Here is a 20,788-nt window from a genome sequence, read left to right on the forward strand (position 1 = left end):
GTTTTACGGAGCAGTCTGTTACCACTATTTCTGGGCACTTTGTGAAGGGATATCTTGTATCGCATTGAAACCTATGTTGACAAAGGAAATATCATCAGATAAAAACTAGAAAGAATCTTTCTGATAAACTTCTTCATGATGTGTGAATTCATCTCACACAGTTACACCTTTCTCTCAATGAGGCAGTTTGCTAACACAGTTTTCATGGAATCCGTAAAGTGATATTTGGGAACGCATTGAGGCCTAGAGTGAAAAAGGAAGTATCCTCAGATAAACCTAGAAAGAAGCTTTCTGAGAAACTTCTTTGTGATGTGTGAATTCATCTCACAGAGTTACACCTTTCTCTGCATGAAACAGTTTGCTCACATGTTTTCGTGGAATCTGAAAAGTGATATTTGGGAGTGCATTGAGTCCTATGGTGAAAAAGAAAATATCCTCAGATAAAAACTGGAAAAACGCTTTCTGAGAAACTGCTTTCTGATATCTGAATTCATCTCACAGAGTTACACTTAGGTTTCATGGAGCAGTCTCTTACCATTGTTTTTGGGGAATCTGAAAGGGATATTTTGGATCGCATTGAAGCCTACACTGACAAAGGCAGTATCTCCAAATAAAAACGAGAAAGAAGAGTTCTGAAAAACTGCATTTTGTGTGTTTGCAACTCTGAGAGTTACTCCTTTCTTTTCATTGATCAGTTTGCTAACACTGTGTTCTTGAAATCTGCAATGAGATATTTCTTAGTGAAATGAAGCTTATGGTGACAAAGGAAATCTCCTCAGATAAAAACCAGAAAGAAGCTTTCTGAGAAACTGCTTTGTGATGTGAGAAAGCAACTTAGAGTTACACCTGAGTTTCGAGGAGCCTTTTACTAGCACTGTTTCTGTGGAATCTGAGAAGTGATAATTTGGATCGCTATGAAGACTCTATGGACAAAGGAAATATCCTCAGATAAAAAGCAGAATAAAGCTTTCTGAGAAACTGGTTTGAGATGTATGAATTCATTTCACAGTGACACTACTCTTTCATGGAGGAGTTTGTTGGCACTGATTTTGTGGACTCTCAGAAGTGACATTTTGGATATCATTGAATCCCAGGGTGGAAAATGAAATATCCTCAGATAAAAACTGCAGAGAGGCCCTCTGAGAAACTGCTTTGTTGTAGGTGAATACAGCTCACAGAGTTACAGCACTGTTTTCATTGAGAAACTTGCTAACAGCGTTTTCGCAGAATCTGCATTGAGACACAAGGCGGCTCTTCGAGACTAGAAATAAACTCAAATGGGAAAGGAAAGAAGCTTTCTGAGAAACTGCTTTGTAATGTGTGAATTCAACTCACAGAGATACATGTGTCTTTTGTGGAGCTGTTTGATACCCCTGTTTTGTGGAATCTGAGAACTGATATTTCAGATTGCTTTGAAGACTATATGGTCAAAGGAAATATCCTCAGACAAAAACCAGAAAGAAGCATTCTGAGAAACTGCTTTGTAATGTGTGAATTATTCTCTCAGAGTAACATCATTGTTTCGTGGAGGAGTTTGCTAGCACTTTTTCTGTGGAATTTCACAAGTGATATTTTGAATATCATTGAATCCCATGGTGAAAAGTGAAATATCCTCAGATAAAACCTGGAGAGAAGCCTTCTCAGAAGCTTCTTGGTGGTGTGTGAATTCATCTCACAGAGCTACACCTTTGTCTTCATGAAGCAGTTTACTGACACTGTTTTCATGGAATCCGCATAGTGATATATGGGAGCGTGTTGAAGCCTACGGTGAAAAAGGAAATATTCTCAGATAAAAACTGGAAAGAAGCGTTCTGAGAAACTGCATTGTGATGTGTGAATGCAAGTCACAGAGTTACACATTTCTTTTCATTGATCAGCTTGCTAACACTGTTTTCTCGAAATCTGCAGTAGGATCTTTCTCAGTGTCATGAAGCTTACAGTGACAAAGGAAATATCGTCAGATAAAAACTAGAAAGAAGCTTTCTGAGAAACTGCTTTGTGGTGCGTGTATTCATCTCGCAGAGTTACACCTTTCCCTCCATCAGTTGAAAAGTTTCACCTTTCCAACTGATCAATGAAAAGACAGATGTAACTCTCTGAGTTGCGTTCACACATCACAATGCAGTTTCTCAGAACGCTTCTTTCTCGTTTTTATTTGAAGATACTTCCTTTGTCAGCGTAGGCTTCAATGCGATCCAAAATATCCCTTTCAGATTCCCCAAAAACAATGGTGAGATACTGCTCCGTGAAACGAAAGTTTAAATCTGTGAGACGAATGCATTTATCAGAAAGCAGTGTCTCAGAAAGCTTCTTTCTAATTTTTATCTGAGGATATTTAATTTTTCAAAATAGCACTCAATGCGCTCCCAAATATCACATTGCAGATTCCACGAAAACAGTGTTAGCAAACTGCTTCATTGAGAGAAAGGAGTAACTCTGTGAGATGAATTCACACATCACAAAGAAGTTTCTCAAAAAGCTTCTTTCTAGTTTTTATCTGAGAAGATTTCCTATGTCAACATAGATTTCAATGCGATACAAAATATCGCATCACAAATTCCCCCAAAACAGTGGTAGCAGACAGCTCCATGAAGTGAAACTTTAACAGTGTGAGATGAATTCACACATCATAACGCAGTTTCTCAGAAAGCTTCCTTCTAGTTTTTATCTGAGGATGTTTCCTTTTTCATTTTAGGCCTCAGCATTACCAAATATCACTTTACGGATTCCAGGAAAACTGTGTTAGCAAACTGCTTCATGAAGAGAAACGTTTATCTCTGTGAGATGAATTCACACAATCATAAAGTAGTTTCTCAGAAAGCTTCTTTCTAGTTTTTATCTGAGTATATTTCCTTTTTCATCATAGGCCTCAAGGCATTCCTAAATATCACTTTACAGATTCCACGAAAGCAGTGTTAGCAAACTGCTTCATTGAGAGAAAGGTGTAACTCTGCGAGATGAATTCACACATCACAAAAGAGTTTCTCAGAAACCTTCTTTCTAGTTTTTATCTGAGGACATTTCCTTTGTCACTGTAAGCTTCATGGCGCTGAAAAATATTCCACTGCAGATTTCAAGAAAATAATGTTAGCAAGCTGATCAATGAAAAGATATGTGTAATTCTGTGACTTGCATTCACACATCACAATGCAGTTTCTCAGAACGCTTCTTTCCAGTTTTTATCTGAGAATATTTCTTTTTTCTCCATAGACCTCATTGCATTCCCAAATGTCATTTTGTGGATTCCTCGAAAACTGTGCTAGCAAACTGCTTCATGAAGACAAAGATGTAGCTCTGTGAGATGAATTCACACATCACAAAGCAGTTTCTGAGAAGGCTTCTCTCCATTTTTTATCTGAGGATATTTCATTTTTCACCATGGGATTCAATGATATCCAAAATATCACTTGTGAAATTCCACAGAAAAAGTGCTAGCAAACTCCTCCCCGAAAGGATGGTGTAACTCTGTGAGATGAATTCACACATCATAAAGCAGTTTCTCAGAAAGCTTCTTTCCTTTTTCATCTGAGTTTATTTCTGGTCTCAGAGCGCCCCCGTGTGTCTCATTGCAGATTCTGCGAAAACACTGTTAGCAAGCTTCTCCATGAAAACAATGCTGTAACTCTGTGAGCTGAATTCACCTACAACAAAGCAGTTTCTCAGAAGACTTCTATGCAGTTTTTATCTGAGGATGTTTCCTTTTCCACCCTGGGATTCAACGATATCCAAGGTATCACTTCTGAGATTCCACAAAATCAGTGCTAGCAAACTCCTCCAAGAAAGAGTGGTGTCACTGTGAAATGAATTCACACATAACAAACCAGTTTCTCAGAAAGTTTCATTCTGGTTTTTATCTGAACATATGTCTGTTGTCCATAGAGTCTTCATAGCGTTCCACATTATCACTTCTAAGATTCCATAGAAACTGTGATGGCAAACAGGTCCTCGAAACACAGGAAGAGTTGCATTCTTACATCACAAAGCAGTTTCTAAGAAAGTTTCTTTCTCGTTTTTATCTGAGGAGATTTCCTTTGTCCCCATAAGCTTTGCTGCGCTAAGAAATATCCCATTGCAGGTTTCAAGAGCACAGTGTTAGCAAACTGATCAATGAAAAGACAAATGTAACTCTCTGAGTTGCATTCACACATCGCAATGCAGTTTCTCAGAACGCTTCTTTATCGTTTTTATTTGAAGATACTTCCTTTGTCAGCGTAGGCTCAATGAGATCAAAAATATCCCTTTCAGATTCCCCAGAAACAATGGTAAGATATTGCTTCATGAAACGAAAGTGTAACTCTGTGAGATGAATTCAGATATCAGAAAGCAGTTTCTCAGAAAGCGTCTTTCTAGTTTTTATCTGAGGATATTTCCTTTTTCAACATAGCCCTCAATGCGCTCCCAGATATCACTTTGCAGATTCCACAAAAACAGTGTTAGCAAACTGCTTCATTGAGAGAAAACTGTAACTCTGTGAGATGAATTCCCACATCATAAAGAAGTTTCTCAGAAAACTTCTTTCTAGTGTTTATCTGAGGAGATTTCCTTTGTCAACATAGGCTTCAATGTGATCCAAAATATGGCTTCACAAATTTCCCAAAAACAGTGGTAGTAGACTGCCCCGTGATGTGAAATTTTAAGTCTATGAGATGAATTCACACATCTTAATGCAGTTTCTCAGAAAGCTTCTTTTTAGTTTTTATCTGAGGATATTTCCTTTTTCACAATAGGCCTGAATGTGATCCCGAATAGCCCTTCGCGTATCCATCCATGACGGAGTTTCCAAGCTGCGTAATATAAAGAAATCTTTATCTGTGTGAGATGAATAAACATAGCAAAAAGCAGATTCACAGAAAGCTTCTTTCCAGTTTTTATCTGAAGATATTTCTTTTTTCACCATAGTCCTGAATGTGCTCCTGAATGTCCCTTCGCAGATCGGTCCATTGCAGAGTTTCCAAACTGCGTACTATAAAGTAAGTCATATTTATGTGAAATGAATATACATATCTATCACAAAGCAGTTTCACAGAAAACTTCTTTCCAGTTTTTGTCTGAGGATATTTCCTTTTTCATCATAGCCATCCATATACTCCCGAATGTCCCTTCGTAGCTTTTTCTCCAAAAGAAATTCCCCAATCCTCTATGAGAGGAAAGGTATAAGTCTGTGAGTGGAATGTACACGTCAAAAAGCAGCTCCTCAGAAAGCTTCTCTCCAGTTTCTATCTGAAGATATTTCTGTTTTCAACATAACCCTCAAGGCGCTCCACAATATCCTTTCGCTGACTACAGAAAAACAGTGTTAGAATAATGCTCAATGAAAAAAGAAGCTTAACAGTGCGAGTGGAATTCAAACAACACAGAATAGTTTCACAGAAAGTTTCCTTCTTGTTTTTATCTGAGGGTATTTCTTTTTCAGCATATTCTAAAGAGCATTCCCAAAAGTCCTTTCTCAGGTTCCACAGAAACAGTGACTTCAAACTGCTCAATCCAAAGAATGATTGAACTTTATGAGATGAATAAACACATCACAGGCAGTTGCTCAGAAAGCTTCTCTCCAGTTTTCAATGGAAGACATTTCCTTGCTCACCACAGGCCTCTGGGCGCCACTTAATATCCTTTTGCAGATTCCTCAAAGACAGAGTTTCCAAACTGGGCAATGTAGAGTAAACTTTAACTCTGTGAAATGAGTGCACATGTCAGAGAGCAGTTTCTTGGAATGCTTCTTTCTGAGTTTTATTTGAGGCTATTTCACTTTTTGCCATAGTCTTCAATGTGCTCCGAAATATCACTTTTCGGTTTACAGGAACAGTGTTAAAACACTGCCTTAAGAGAAAAGGGGTATAACTGCATGAGTGGAATGCACACATCACAAAGCAGTTTCTCAGAAAGCTTCTCTCTAACTTTTATCTGAAGATATTTCCGTTTTGAGTATGTTACTGAATGTGCTCCTGAATGTCCCCTCATGGATCCGTCCATAACAGAGTTTCCAAGCTGCGTAATGTAAAGAAAGCTTTATCGATGTGAGATGAATAAACATAGCGAAAAGCAGATTCATAGAAAGCTTCTTTCCAGTTTTCATTTGAACATATATCCTTTTTCACCATAGGCCTGAAGGTGCTCCCAAACTTCCCATCATGAATCTGTTAATGATGGAGTTTTCAAGCTGCATAATGTACAGGAAACTTTATCTATGTGAGATGAATAAACATAGCAAAAAGCAGATTCACAGAGAGCTTCTTTCCATTTTTTAACTGAAGATATTTCCTTTTTCACCATAGTCCTAAATGTGCTCCTGAATGTCCCTTCGAGGATCCGTCCATGAGAGAGTTTCCAAGCTGCATAGTGTAGGAAAGCTTTATCTATATGAGATGAATACAAATATCACAGAGCAGTTTCACAGGAAGCTTCTTTCCAGTTTTTGTCTGAGGCTATTTCTCTTTTCACCATAGGCTTCCAAATGTCCCTTGGTACCTTCTTCTCCAAAAGGGTTTCCACAATGCTGTATGAGAAGAGAGGAATAACACTGTGAGTGGAATGCATACGTCACAAAGCAACTCCTTGGAAAGATTCTCTCCTGTTTCAATCTGAATGCATTTCCTTTTTCACTGTAAGCTTCAAAGCACTCCCGAATATCCCATCGCACGCTAAACAAAAACAGTGTTAGTAAGCTGCTCAATGAAAAGAGAAACTTAACTGAGAGAGAGGAATTCACACGACATATTATAGTTTCACAGAAAGCTTCCTTCTGGTTTTTATATGAGGATATTTCTTCTCCATAATCTAAAGACCGTTCACAAATGTCCTTCCTCAGATTCCACCGAAGCAGTGATTTCAAACTGCTCAATCCAAAGAATGTCCTGAATGTACACCGGAATGTCCCTTTGCAGATCCGTCCATGGCAGACTTTCCAAGCTGTGTAATGTAAAGAAAGCTTTATCTATGTGATATGAATAAACAAAGCAAAAAGCAGATTCACAGAAAGCTTCTTTCCATGTTTTATCGGAAGATATTTCCTTTTTCACCATGGTCCTGAATGTGCGCCCGAATGTCCCTTCACGGATCTTTCCATGACGGAGTTTCCAAACTGCATAATATAAAGAAAGTTTTATGTGTGTGAGATGAATAAACATATATATCTCAAAGCAGTTTCACAGAAAGCTTCTTTCCAGTTTTTGTCTGAGGATATTTCCTTTTTCAAAATAGCCATCCATATACTCCCTAATGTCCTTTGGTAACTTTTTCTCCAAAAGGAATTCCACAATCCTCTATGAGAAGAAAGGTACAGCTCTGAGAGTGGAAGGCAAATTTCACAAAACAACTCCTCTGAAATCTGCTTTACAGTTTCTATCTGAAGATATTTTCGTTCTCACCATAAGCCTCAAAGTGCTAATGAATGTACCTTCGTGAATCTGTCCATGACAGAGTTTCCAAGCTGCCTAATGTAAAGAAAGCTTTACCTATGTGAGATGAACAAATGTAGCAAAAAGCAGATTCAGAGAAAATTACTTTCCTGTTTCATCTGAACATGCTTCTTTTTTCACCATAGTACTGAATGTGCTCCCAAATGTCCCTTCTCGGATACGTCCATTACAGAGTTTCCAAGCTGCGTAATGTAAAGAAAGCTTTATCTATGTGAGATGAATACACATAGCATAGAGCAGTTTCGCAGAAAGCTTCCTTCCAGTTTTAGTCTGAGGCTATTTCCCTTTTCACCATAGGCGTCAATATGGTCCTGAATATCCCTTGGTACCATTTTCTCCAAAAGGATTTCCCTGATCCTGTATGACAAGAGAGATATAACACTGTGAGTGGAATGCACACGTCACAAAGCAGTTCCTCGGTAAGCTTCTCTCCAGTTTCTATCTGAACATATTTCCTTTTTCAACGTAAGCCTCAAAGCGCTCCCAAATATCCCTTTGCACGCTAAACATTAACAGTGTTAGAAAACGGCTCAGTGAAAATAGAGGCTTAATTGAGTGAGAGGAATTCATATAACACATGGCAGTTTCTCAGAATGCTTCCTTCTTTTTTTTATCTGAGGGTATTTCTTTCTCCATATTCTATAGAGCGTTCCCAAATGTCCTTCCTCAGATTCCACAGAAACAGTGATTTAAAACTGCTCAATCCAAGGAGTGGCTTAACTCTATGAGATGATACACACATCACAAAGCAGTTGCTCAGAAAGCTTCTCTCCAGTTTTCATCAGAAGACATTTCCTTGCTCACCACAGGCCTCTGAGTGCCACTTAATATCCCTTCGCAGATTCCTCAAAGACAAGTTTCCCAACTGGGTAACGTAGAGTAAGCTTTAGCTCTGTGAAGTGAATGCACATATCAGAGAGCAGTTTCTTGGAACGCTTCTTTCTGGGTTTTATTTGAGGATATTTCACTTTTCGCCATAGTTTTCAATGCGCTCTGAAATATCACTTTTTTGGTTTTACAGGAACAGTGTTCAAACACTGCCTTATGAAAAAGAGGTATAACTCCCTGAGTGTAACGCACACATCACAAAGCAGTTTCTCAGAAAGCTTATCTCTATTTTTTATCTGAAGATATTTCAATTATCACCATAGTCCTGAATGTGCTCCCGCTTGTCCCTTTGCGTGTCCCTCTGCGTGTCCCTCCATGACGGAGTTTCCAACTGTGTAATGTAAGGAAAGCTTTATCTATGTGAGATGAATAAAAATAGCAAAAAGTAGAATCACAGAAAGCTTCTTTCCAGTTTTTATCTGAAGATATATCCTTTTTCACCATAGGGGCCAATATGCCCTTGGATATCATTTGGTACCTTTTTCTCCAAAAGGATTTCCCTAATGCTGTATGAGAAGACAGGTATAACACTCTGAGTGGAATGCACACATCACAAAGCAGTTCCTCGGAAAGCTTCTCTCCAGTTTCTATCTGAACATATTTCCTTTTTCACCATAAGCCTTAAATGCATTCCCGAAATCCCTTCGCACGCTAAACATAAACAGTGTTATAAAACTGCTCAATGAAAAGAGAAGCTTAGCTGAGTGAGAGGAATTCACACGACACACAGCAGTTTCACAGAACGCTTTCTTCTGCTTTTATTCTGAGGATATTTCTTTCTCCATATTCTAAAGAGCATTTCCAAATGTTCCTTCCTCAGATTCCACAGAAGCAGTGATTTCAAATTGCTCAATCCAAGAATGGTTTACCTCTATGAGATGAATACACACATCACAAAGCAGTTGCTCAGAAAACTTCTCTCCAGTTTTCATCGGGAGAAATGTTGCTCACCACAGGCCTCCGGGTGCCACTAAATATCCCTTCATAGATTTCTGAAGACAGAGTTTCCAAACTGGGCATTGTAGAGTAAGTTTTAACTCAGTGAAATGAATGTACATATTGGAAAGCAGTTTCTTTTGAACGCTTCTTTCTGGGTTTCATCTGAGGATACTTCACTTTTCATCCTAGTCTTCGATGCACTCCGAAATATCCCTTTTTGAGTATTACAGGACAGTGTTCAAATACTGCCTTATGAAAAAAGAGGTACAACTCCCTGAGTGTAATGCGCACATCACAAAGCAGTTTCTCAGAAAGCTTCTCTCCAGTTTTTATCTGAAGAAATTTCCTTTTTTACCATAGGCCTGAATGTGATCCCGAATATCACTTCACGGATCCATCCATCAAGGAGTTTCCAGGCTGTGTAATATAAAGAAACATTTATCTATGTGAGATGAATACACATATCACAGAGCAGTGTCACAGAAAGCTTCTCTCCAGTGTTTGTCTGAGACTATTTCCCTTTTCACCATAGGCATCAATATGCTCCTGAATATCCCTTGCAACTTTTTTCGCCAAAAGGGTTTCCCCAATGCTGTATGAGAAGAGAGGTATAACAGTGTGAGTGGAATGCATACGTCACAAAGCAGTACCTTGGAAAGCTTCTCTCCGGTTTCTATCTGTACATATTTCCTTTTTCACCGTAAGCCTGAAAGTGCTCCCGAATATCCCTTTGCACACTAAATATAAAGAGTTTTGGAAAACTGCTCAATGAAAAGAGAAGTTTAACTGAGGGAGAGGAATTCACAAGATACATAGCAGTTTCACAGAAAGCTTCCTTCTGGTATTTATCTGAGGATATTTCTTTCTCCATATTCTAAGGAGTGTTCACAAATGTCCTTCTTCAGATTCCACAGAAGCAGAGATTTCAAACTGCTCAATACAAGGAATGGTTTAAGTCTATGAGATGAATACACACACATCACAAACCAGTTGCTAAGAAAGCTTCTCTCCAGTTTTCATCGAAGACATTTCCTTGATCACCACAGGCCTCCAGGTGCCACTTAATATCTGTTCGCAGATTACTGAAAGACAGAGTTTCCAAACTGGGCAATGTACTTTAAGGTTTAACTCTGTGAAAAGAATGCACGTATCAGAGAACAGTTTCTTGGAATGCTTGTTTCTGGGTTTTATTTGAGGATATTACACTTTTCTCCATAGTTTTCAATGTGCTCCAATATATCACATTTTCGGTTTTACAGGAAGAGTGTTCAAGCACTGCCATATGAGAAAAGAGGTATAACTCCCTGAGTGGAATGCACACATCACAAAAAAGTTTGTCAGAAATCTTCTCTCCAGTTTTTATCCTAAGATATTTCCTTTTTCACCATAGGCCTGAATGCGCTCCTGAATGTCCCTTAGCGGATCCGTGCATGACAGAGTTTCCAAACTGCGTAATGTAAAGAAAGCTTTATCTATGTGAGATAAATACACGCAGCACAGAGGAGTTTCACAGAAAACTTCTTTCCGGTTTTTGTCTGAGGCTATTTCCCTTTTCACAATATACATAAATATACTCCCTAATATCCCTCGGCAACTTTTTCTGCAAAAGGGTTTCCTTGATGCTGTCTGAGAAGAGAGGTATAGCACTGTGAGTGGAATGCACACGTCACAAAGCAGTTCCTTGGAAAGCTTCTCTCCAGTTTCTATCTGAATCTATTTTCTTTTTCACCATAAGCCTTAAAGCTCTCCCAAATATCCCTTCCTATGCTAAACATAAACAGTGTTAGAAAACTGCTAAATGAGAAGAGTAGCTTAACTGAGTGAGAGAAATTCACATGACACATAGCATTTTCACAGAAAGCTTCCTTCTGATTTTTATCTGTGGTTATTTCTTTCTCCATATTCTATAGAGCATTCCCAAATGTGATTCCTCAGATTCCACAGAAAAAGTGATTTCAAACTGCTCAATCCAAGGAATAGTTTAACTCTATGAGATGAATACACACATCACAAAGGATTTGCTCAGAAAGCTCATCTCCAGTTTTCATCGGAATACATTTCCGTGCTCACCACAGGCCTCGGGGCACCACTTAATATCCCTTCGCAGATTCCTCAAAGACAGAGTTTCCAAACTGGGCAATGTAGAGTAAACTTTAACTCTGTGAAATGAATGCACATATCAGAGAGCAGTTTCTTGGAACGCTTCTTTCTGGGTTTTATTTGAGAATATTTCACTTTTTAACATAGTCCTCAATGTGCTTCAAAATATCACTTTTTGGGTTTTACAGGAACAGTGTTCAAACATTGCCTTATGAGAAAAGAGGTATAACTCTCTGAATGGAATGTCCACATCACAAAGCAGTTTCTCAGGAAGTTTCTCTCCAGTTTTTATTTGAAGATATTTCCTTTTTCACCATAGGCCTGAATGTGCTCCCAAATGTCCTTTTGGGGATCCGTCCATGCAGTGTTTCCAAGCTGCGTAATGGAAAGAAAGCTTTATGTATTTGAGATGAATACACATAGCAAAAAGCAGATTCACAGAAATCTTCTTTCCAGTTTTTATCTGAATATATTTCCTTTTTCACCATAGGCCTGAATGTGCTCCTAAATGTCCCTTCGTGGATCCTTCCATGACAGAATTTCCAAACTGCGTAATATTAAGAAAGTTTTCTCTATGTGAGATGAATAAACATGTCTATCACAAAGAAGTTTCACATAAAACTTCTTTACAGTTTTTGTCTGAGAATATTTCCTTTTTCACCACAGCCGTCCATGTACTTCTGAATGTCCATTGGTACCTTTATCTCCAAATGGGATTCCCCAATCCTCTATGAGATGAAAGGTATAACTCTGTGAGTGGAATGCAGAAGTTACAAAGCAGCTCCTGGGAAAGCCTCTCTCCAGTTTCTAGCTGAACATATTTCCTTTTCTACTGTAAGTCTCAAAGCACTCCTGAATATCCTTTCTCACTCTAAACGTAAACAGTGTTAGAAAACTGTTCAATGAAAACAGCAGCTTAAATGTGCGATGGAATTCACAAGACACAGAGCAGTTTCACAGTAAGCTTCCTTGTGGTTTTTATTGGAGGGCATTTCTTTTTCAGTGTATTCTAAAGAGCGTTACCAAATATCTTTCCTCAGATTCCACATAAGCAGTAATTTCAAACCGCTCAATCTAAAGAATGATTTAACTTTATGAGATGAATATACACGTCACAAAGCAGTTGCTCAGAAGGCCTCTCTCCAGTTTTCAATGGAAGACATCTCCTTGCTCAGCACAGGCCTCCGGGCAACACTTATTATCTCTTTGCAGATTCCTCAAAGACAGAGTTTCCAAACTGGGCAATGCAGATTAAGCTTTAACCCTGTGAAATGAACGCATGTATCAGAGAGCAGTTTCTTGGAACTCTTCTTTTTGGGTTTTATTTGAGGATATTTCACTTTTTGTACAGTCTTCAATGCGCTCCATAATATCACATTTTTGGTTTTACAGGAAGAGTATTCAAACACTGTCTTATGAGAAAACAGGCATAACTCGCTGAGTGGAAGGCACACATCACAAAGCAGTTTCTTAGAAAGCTTCTCTCCAGTTTTTATCTGAAGATATTTACTTTTTCACCATCGGCCTGAATGTGATTCCTACTATCCCTTTGTGGATCTGTCTATGACGGAGTTTCCAAGCTGTGTAACATAAAGAAAACTTTATCTATGTGTGATGAATAAACATAGCAAAAATCAGATTCACAGAAAGCTTCTTTCTATTTTTCACCTGAAGATATTTCCTTTTTCACCATAGTCCTGAATGTGCTCCTGAATGTTCCTTCGCGAATCCGTCCATGAGAGAGTTTCCAAGCTGCATAATGTAAAAAAGCGTTATCTATGTGAGATGAATAAACATAGCAAAAAGCAGATTCACAGAAATCTTCTTTTCAGTTTTTATCTGAAGATATATCCTTTTTCACCATAGGCATCCATAAGCCCCCGGATATCAATTGGTACCTTTTTCTCCAAAAGGGTCTCCCTGATGTTGTATGAGAAGAGACGTATAACACTGTGAGTGGAATGCGCACATCACAAAGTAGTTCCTCGGAAAACTTCTCTCCAGTTACTATCTGAACATATTTCCTTTTTCACTGTAAGCCTCAAAGCGTTCCTGAAATCCCTTCACACACTAAACATAAACAGTGTTATAAAACTGCTCAATGAAAAGAGAAGCTTAGCTGAGTAAGAGGAATTCACACAACACAGCAGTTTTACAGAAAGCTTCCTTCTGGTTTTTATTTGAGGATATTTCTTTCTCCATATTCTAAAGTGCATTTCCAAATATTCTTCCTCAGATTCCACAGCAACAGGGATTTCAACCTGCTCAACCCAAAGAACGGTTTAACTCTATGAGATGAATACACACAACACAAAGCAGTTGCTTAGAAAGCTTCTCTCCAGTTTTTATCGAAGACATTTCCTTGCTCACCACAGGTCTCCAGGAGCCACCAATATCCCTTTGCAGATCCCTCAAAGACTGAGTTTCCAAACTGGGCAAGTAGACTAAGCTTTAACTCTGTGAAATGAATGCACATATCAGAGAGCAGTTTCTTGGAAAGCTTCTTTCTGTGTTTTATTAGAGGATAGTTCACTTTTGGCCATAGTCTTCAATGCGCTCTGAAATATCAATTTTCGGTTTTACAGGAACAGTGTTCAAACACTGCCATATGAGAAAAAGGTATAATTCCCTGAGTGGAATGCAAACATCACAAAGCAGTGTCTCAGAAAGCTTCTCTCCAGTTTTTATCTGAAGATATTTCCTTTTTCACCATAGGCCTGAATATGTACCCGAAAGTTCCTTCGCAGATCTGTCCATGACAGAGTTTCCAACTGCGTAATATACGGAAAGCTTTATCTATGTGAGATGAAAAAACATATGTATCACAAAGCAGTTTCACAGAAAGCTTCTTTCCAGTTTTGGTCTGAGCATATTTCATTTTTCACCATAGCCATCCATATACGCCTGAATGTCCCTTGGTAGCTTTTTCTCCAAAAGGCATGTCCCAATCCTCAATGAGAAGAAAGTTGTAACTCTTTGAATGGAATGTACACGTCAGAAAGCAGCTCCTCAGAAAGCTTATCTCCAGTTTTTATCTGAAGATATTTCCATTATCACCATAAGCCTCAATAGCTCCCGAATATCCCTTTGCAGACTAAACAAAAACAGTGTTAGAATACTGCTCAATGAAAGCAGAAGCTTAACTGTGCTAGTGGAATTCACATGACACAGAGCAGTTTCACAGAAAGCTTTCTTCTGGTTTTTATCTGAGGGTATTCCTTTTTCATCATATTCTAAAAGTGTTCCCAAAAGTCCTTTCTCAGGTTCCAGAGAAACAGTGATTTGAAACTGCTCAATCCAAAGAATGATTTAACTCTATGAGATGAATACACACATCACAATGCAGTTGCCCTGAAAGCTTCTCTCCAGTTTTCAATGGAAGACATTTCCTTGCTCACCACAGGCCCCTGGGCACCACTTAATATTCCTTCGCAGAATACTCAAAGACAGAGTTTCCAAACTGGGCAATGTAGAGTAAACTTTAACTCTGAAATGAATGCACATATCAGAAAGCAGTTTCTTGGAACGCTTCTTTCTAGGTGTTATATGAGGATATTTCACTTTTCACCATAGTCTTCAATGCGCTCTGAAATATCACTTTTTCGGTTTTGAAGGAACAGGGTTCAAACACTGCCTTATGAGAAAAGAAGTATAACTCCCTGAGTGAAATGCCCACATCACAAAGCTGTTTCTCAGAAAGCTTCTCTCCGGTTCTCATCTGAAGATATTTCCTTTTTCACCATAGTCCAGAAAGTGCTCCTAAAAGTACCTTCCCGAATCCGTCCATGATGGAGTTTCTAAGCTGCTTAATGTAAAGAAAGCTTTACCTATATGAGATGAATAAACGTAGCAAAAAGCAGATTCACATAAAATTTCTTTCGAGTTTTCATTTGAAGATGTTTCCTTTTTCACCATAGTCCTGAATGTGCCGCAGAATGTCCCTCTCGGATCCGTCCATGACAGATTTTCCAAGCTGTGCAATGTAAAGGAAGCTTTTTGTATGTGAGATGAATACACATAGCACAGAGCAGTTTCACAAAAGCTTCTACTGAGTTTTTGTCTGTGGCTATTTCCCTATTCACCATAGGCGTCAATATGCTTCTGGATATCCCTTGGTATCTTTTTCTCCAAAAGGGTTTCCCCAATGCTGTATGAGAAGAGAGGTATAACACTGTAAGTGGAATGCACACGTCACAAAGCAGTTCCTCGGAAAGCTTCTCTCTAGTTTCTCTCTGAACATATTTCCTTTTTCAACGTAAGCCTCAAAGTGCTCCCGAATATCCCTTCACACACTAAATTAAACAGTGTTAGAAAACTGCTCAATGAAAAGAGAAGCTTAACTGAGTGAGAGGAATTCACATGACATATAGCAGTTTCACAGAAAGCTTCCTTCTGCTTTTTATGTGAGGATATTTCTTTCTCCATATTCATAAGAGTGTTCCCAAATGTCCTTCCTCAGATTCCACAGAGACAATGATTTCAAACTGCTCAATCCAAAGAAAGGTTTAACTCTATGAGATGAATACACACATCACAAAGCAGTTGCTCAGAAAACTTCTCTCCAGTTTTCATCGGAAGATGTTTCCTTTCATACTGTAGGCCTCCGGGCACAATTCAATATCCCTTAGAAGATTCCTCAAAGACAGAGTGTCCAAACTGGGCAATGTACAATAAGCTTTAACTCTGTGAAATGAATGCACCTATCAAAGAGTAGGTTCTTGGAAGGTTTCTTTCTGGGTTTTATTTGAAGATATTGCATTTTTCGCCATAGTCTTCAATGCGCTGGGAAATATCACTTTTTCAGATTTACAGGAACAGTGTTCAAACACTGCCTTATGAGAAAAGAGGTATAACTTCTTGAGTGAAATGCACATATCACAAAGCAGTTTCTCAGAAACCTTCTCTAAAGTTTTTATCTGAAGATATTTCCTGTTTCACCATAGGACTGAATGTGCTCCTGAATCTCCCTTCACGAATCCATCTATGACGGAGTTTCAAACTGCATAATGAAAGAAAGTTTTGTCTACGTGAGGTGAGTAAACCTATCTATCACAAAGTAGTTTCACAAAAAGCTTCATCCCAGTTTTTGTCTGAGGATATTTCCTTTTTCACCATAGTCGTCCATATACTCCCGAATGTCCCTTGGTAGCTTTTTCTCCAAAAGGGATTCCCCAACCTTCTATGAGAAGAAAAGTGTAACTGTGTGAGTGGAATGCACACGTCACAAAGCAGCTCCTCGGAAAGTTTCTCTCCAGTTTCTATCTGAAGATATTTCCATTTTCACCATAAGCCTCAAAGCACTCCCGAATATCCCTTAGAAGAATAAACTAAAACAGTGTTAGAATACTGCTCAATGAAAAGAGAAGCTTAACTTTGCGAATGGAATTCACATGACACAGAACACTTTCGCAGAAAGCTTTATTCTGGTTTTTATAGGAGGGTATTTCTTTTTCAGTATATTGTTAATAGCATTCCCAAATGTCCTTTCTCAGGTTCCACAGAAACAGTGATTTCAAACTTCTCAATCCAAAGAATGACTTAAATCTATGAGATGAATACACACATCAAAAATCAGTTGCTCAGAAAGCTTCTCTCCTGTTTTCAACGGAAGGTATTTCCTTGCTCATCACAGGTCTCTGGGCGCCAATTACTATCCCTTCGCAGATTCCTGAAAGAGAGAGTTTCCAAACTGAACAATGTAGAGTAAACTTTAACTCTGTGAAATGAATGCACATATCACAGGGCAGTTTCTTGGAACACTTCTTTCTGGGTTTTATTTGATTATATTTCACTTTTTGCCATAGTCTTCAGGGCACTCCGAAATATCACTTTTTCAGTTTTACAGGAACAGTGTTCAAACACTGCCTTATGAGAAAAGAGGTATAACTCCCTGAGTGGAATGCACACATCACAAAGCAGTTTCTCAGAAAGCTTCTCTCAAGTTTCTATCTGAAGAAGATTCCTTTTTCACCTTAGGCCAGAATGTGATCCTGAATATCCCTTTGCGGATCCGTCCACGACGGAGTTTCCAAGCTGCATAATGTAAAAAAAGCTTTACCTATGAGAGATGAATACACATACTAAAAACCAGATTCACAGAAATATTCTAGTTTTTACCTGAAGATATTTCCTTTTTCACCATAGTCCTGAATGTGCTCCCAAATGTCCCTTTGTGAGTCTGTCCATGACAGAGTTTCCATGCTGCATAATGTAAAGAAAGCTTTATCTATGTGAGATGAATAAACATAGCAAAAAGCAGATTCACAGAAAGATTCTTTCCAGTTGTTATCTGAAGATATATCCTTTTTCACTATAGACGTCAATATGCCCCTGGATATCAATTGGTACCTTTTTCTCCAAAAGGGTATCCTTGATGCTGTATGGGAAGAGAGGTATAATACTGTTAGTGGAATGCACACGTCACAAAACAGTTCCTCGGAAAGCTTCTCTCCAGTTACTATCTGAACATATTTCCTTGTTCACCGTAAGCCTCAAAGAATTCCCAAAATCTCTTCACATGCTAAACATAAACAGAGTTTGAAAACTGCTCAATGAAAAGAGAAGCTTAACCGAGTAAGAGGAATTCACAAGACACAGAGAATTTTCACAGAAAGCTTCCTTCTGGATTTTACCTGAGGATATTTCTTTTTCCGTATTCTAAGGATCGTTCCCAAATGTCCTTCCTCAGATTCCACAAAAACAGTGATTTCAAACTGCTCAATCTAAAGAATGGTGTAACTCTATGAGAAGAATACACACATCCCAAAGCAGTTGCTCAGAAAGCTTCTCTCCACTTTTCATTGGAAGACATTTCCTTGCTCACCACAAGCCTCCGGGCGCCACTTAATATCCCTTCACAGATTCCTCAAAGACAGAGTTTCCAAACTGGGCAACATAGAGAAAGCTTTAACTCTGTGAATAAATGCACATATCAGAGAGCTGTTTCTTGGAACACTTCTTTCTGGGATTTATTTGAGGATATTTCACTTTTCATCATAGTCTTCAATGCACTCCGAAATATCACGTTTTCAGTTTCACAGGCACAGTGTTCAAACACTGCCTAATGAGAAAGGAGGTATAACTCTCTGATTGGAATGCATGCATCACAAATCAGTTTCTCAGAAAGCTTCTCTCCATTTTTTATCTGAAGATATTTCCTGTTTCACCATAGGCCTGAATGTGCTCCTGAACGTCCCTTCACGAATCTGTCCATGGCGACGTTTTAAAAATGCGTAATGGAGTTTGACCGGGTGGTAGCAGCCAGAGTCGCCTTCGGGACGCGCCTGCTCTCCGCCTTTTGCTGCAGTCCGTCGATTTCTTTCTCCAGAGAGAAAAATGGCATCCGTTGCAGTTGATCCACAACCGAGTGTGGTGACTCGGGTGATCAACCTGCCCTTGGTGAGCTCCACGTATGACCTCATGTCCTCAGCCTATCTCAGTACAAAGGACCAATATCCCTACCTGAAGTCTGTGTGTGAGATGGCAGAGAAGGGCGTGAAGACCATCACCTCCGTGGCCATGACCAGTGCTCTGCCCATCATCCAGAAGCTAAAGCCGCAAATTGCAGTTGCCAATATCTATGCCTGTAAGGGGCTAGACAGGATTGAGGAGAGACTGCCTATTCTGAATCAGCCATCAACTCAGATTGTTGCCAATGCCAAAGGTGCTGTGACTGGGGCAAAAGATGCTGTGACGACTACCGTGACTGGGGCCAAGGATTCTGTGGCCAGCACGATCACAGGGGTGATGGACAAGACCAAAGGGGCAGTGACTGGCAGTGTGGAGAAGACCAAGTCTGTGGTCAGTGGCAGCATTAACACAGTATTGGGGAGTCGGATGATGCAGCTCGTGAACAGTGGCGTAGAAAATGCACTCACCAAATCAGAGCTGTTGGTAGAACAGTACCTCCCTCTCACTGAGGAAGAACTAGAAAAAGAAGCAAAAAAAGTTGAAGGATTTGATCTGGTTCAGAAGCCAAGTTATTATGTTAGACTGGTATCCCTATCTACCAAGCTTCGCTCCCGTGCCTACCAGCAGGCTCTCAGCAGGGTTAAAGAAGCTAAGCAAAAAATCCAAGAGACCATTTCTCAGCTCCATTCCACTGTTCACCTGATTGAATTTGCCAGGAAGAATGTGCATAGTGCCAATCAGAAAATTCAGGATGCTCAGGATAAGCTCTACCTCTCATGGGTGGAGTGGAAAAGGAGCATTGGATACGATGATACTGATGAGTCCCACTGTGCTGAGCACATTGAGTCACGTACTCTTGAAATTGCCCGCAACCTGACTCAGCAGCTCCAGACCACGTGCCACAACCTGCTGTCCAACATCCAAGGTGTACCGCAGAACATCCAAGATCAGGCCAAGCACATGGGGGTGATGGCAGGCGACATCTACTCAGTGTTCCACAGTGCTGCCTCCTTTAAGGAAGTGTCTGACAGCCTCCTCACTTCTAGCAAGGGGAAGCTGCAGAAAATGAAGGAATCTTTAGATGATGTGATGGATTATCTTGTTAACAACACGCCCCTCAAATGGCTGGTAGGTCCCTTTTATCCTCAGCTGACTGAGTCTCAGAATGCTCAGGACCAAGTTGCAGAGATGGACAAGAGCAGCCAGGAGACCCAGCGATCTGAGCACAAAACTCATTAAACCTGCCCCTGTCACTAGTGCATGATGTGGCCAGGCAGATGACCTGTTATGTTGAAATTAACTTGCTAGGCAACCCTAAATTGGGAAGCAAGAAGCTAGTAAAAAGGCCCTCAATTATAGTTGTTTCTAGCTGAATTAAGAGCTTTAAAGTTTCTGGCATTAGCAGATGATTCTGTTCACCTGGTAAGAAAAGACTGCTAGGTTTGTTAGAGCCTATAGCCAGAACTCAGAAAAAATTCAAGTGCACTTATGTTCTCATTCTGTGGCCATTGTGTTGCCTCTGTTCTGGTTTGTATTGAATAAAAACATCTTCATGTGGGCTGGGGTAGAAACTGGTGTCAGCTCTGGTATGATCTGAAAAAAAAAATGCGTAATGGAAAGAAAGTTTTATCTATGTGAGATGAATAAACATGTCTATCACAAAGCAGTTTCACAGAGAGCTTCTTTCCAGTTTATGTCTGAGGATATTTCCTTTTTCACCATAGCCATCCATATACTCCTGAATGTCCCTGGTAACATTTTCTCCAAAAGGCATTTCCCATTCCTCTATGAGAAGAAAAGTATAACTCTGTGAATGGAGTGCACACGTCACAAAGCAGCTCCTCGGAAATCTTCTCTCCAGTTTCTAGCTGAAGATATTTCCATTTTCACCATAAGCCTCAAAGCACTCCCAAGTATCCCTTAGATGACAAAACTAAAATAGTGTTAGAATACTGCTCAATGAAAACAGAAGCTTAACTGTGCAAGGGGAATTCACAAGACACAGAGCAGTTTCACAAAAGCTTCCTTCTGAT

General features: G+C 39.4%; 1 protein-coding gene across 1 annotated transcript; it reads left to right on the plus strand.

The window, feature by feature from the left end:
* Positions 1-18,610: 18,610 nt before the first annotated feature.
* On the plus strand, positions 18,611-20,326 carry LOC102132056 (perilipin-2). The gene has a single exon (XM_065528676.2). The coding sequence runs from the start codon at positions 18,681-18,683 to the stop codon at positions 19,992-19,994; it is 1,314 nt and encodes a 437-aa protein (XP_065384748.1). The 5' UTR covers positions 18,611-18,680; the 3' UTR covers positions 19,995-20,326.
* The last annotated feature ends 462 nt before the right edge of the window (positions 20,327-20,788 follow it).

The sequence above is a fragment of the Macaca fascicularis genome, chromosome 14 (genome assembly GCF_037993035.2).
Source record: "Macaca fascicularis isolate 582-1 chromosome 14, T2T-MFA8v1.1".
Lineage (NCBI taxonomy): Eukaryota > Metazoa > Chordata > Mammalia > Primates > Cercopithecidae > Macaca > Macaca fascicularis.

Coding starts and splice junctions, on each gene's coding strand:
- LOC102132056 (XM_065528676.2), top strand. CDS start 18,681: ATGGCATCCGTTGCAGTTGATCCACAACCGAGTGTGGTGACTCGGGTG.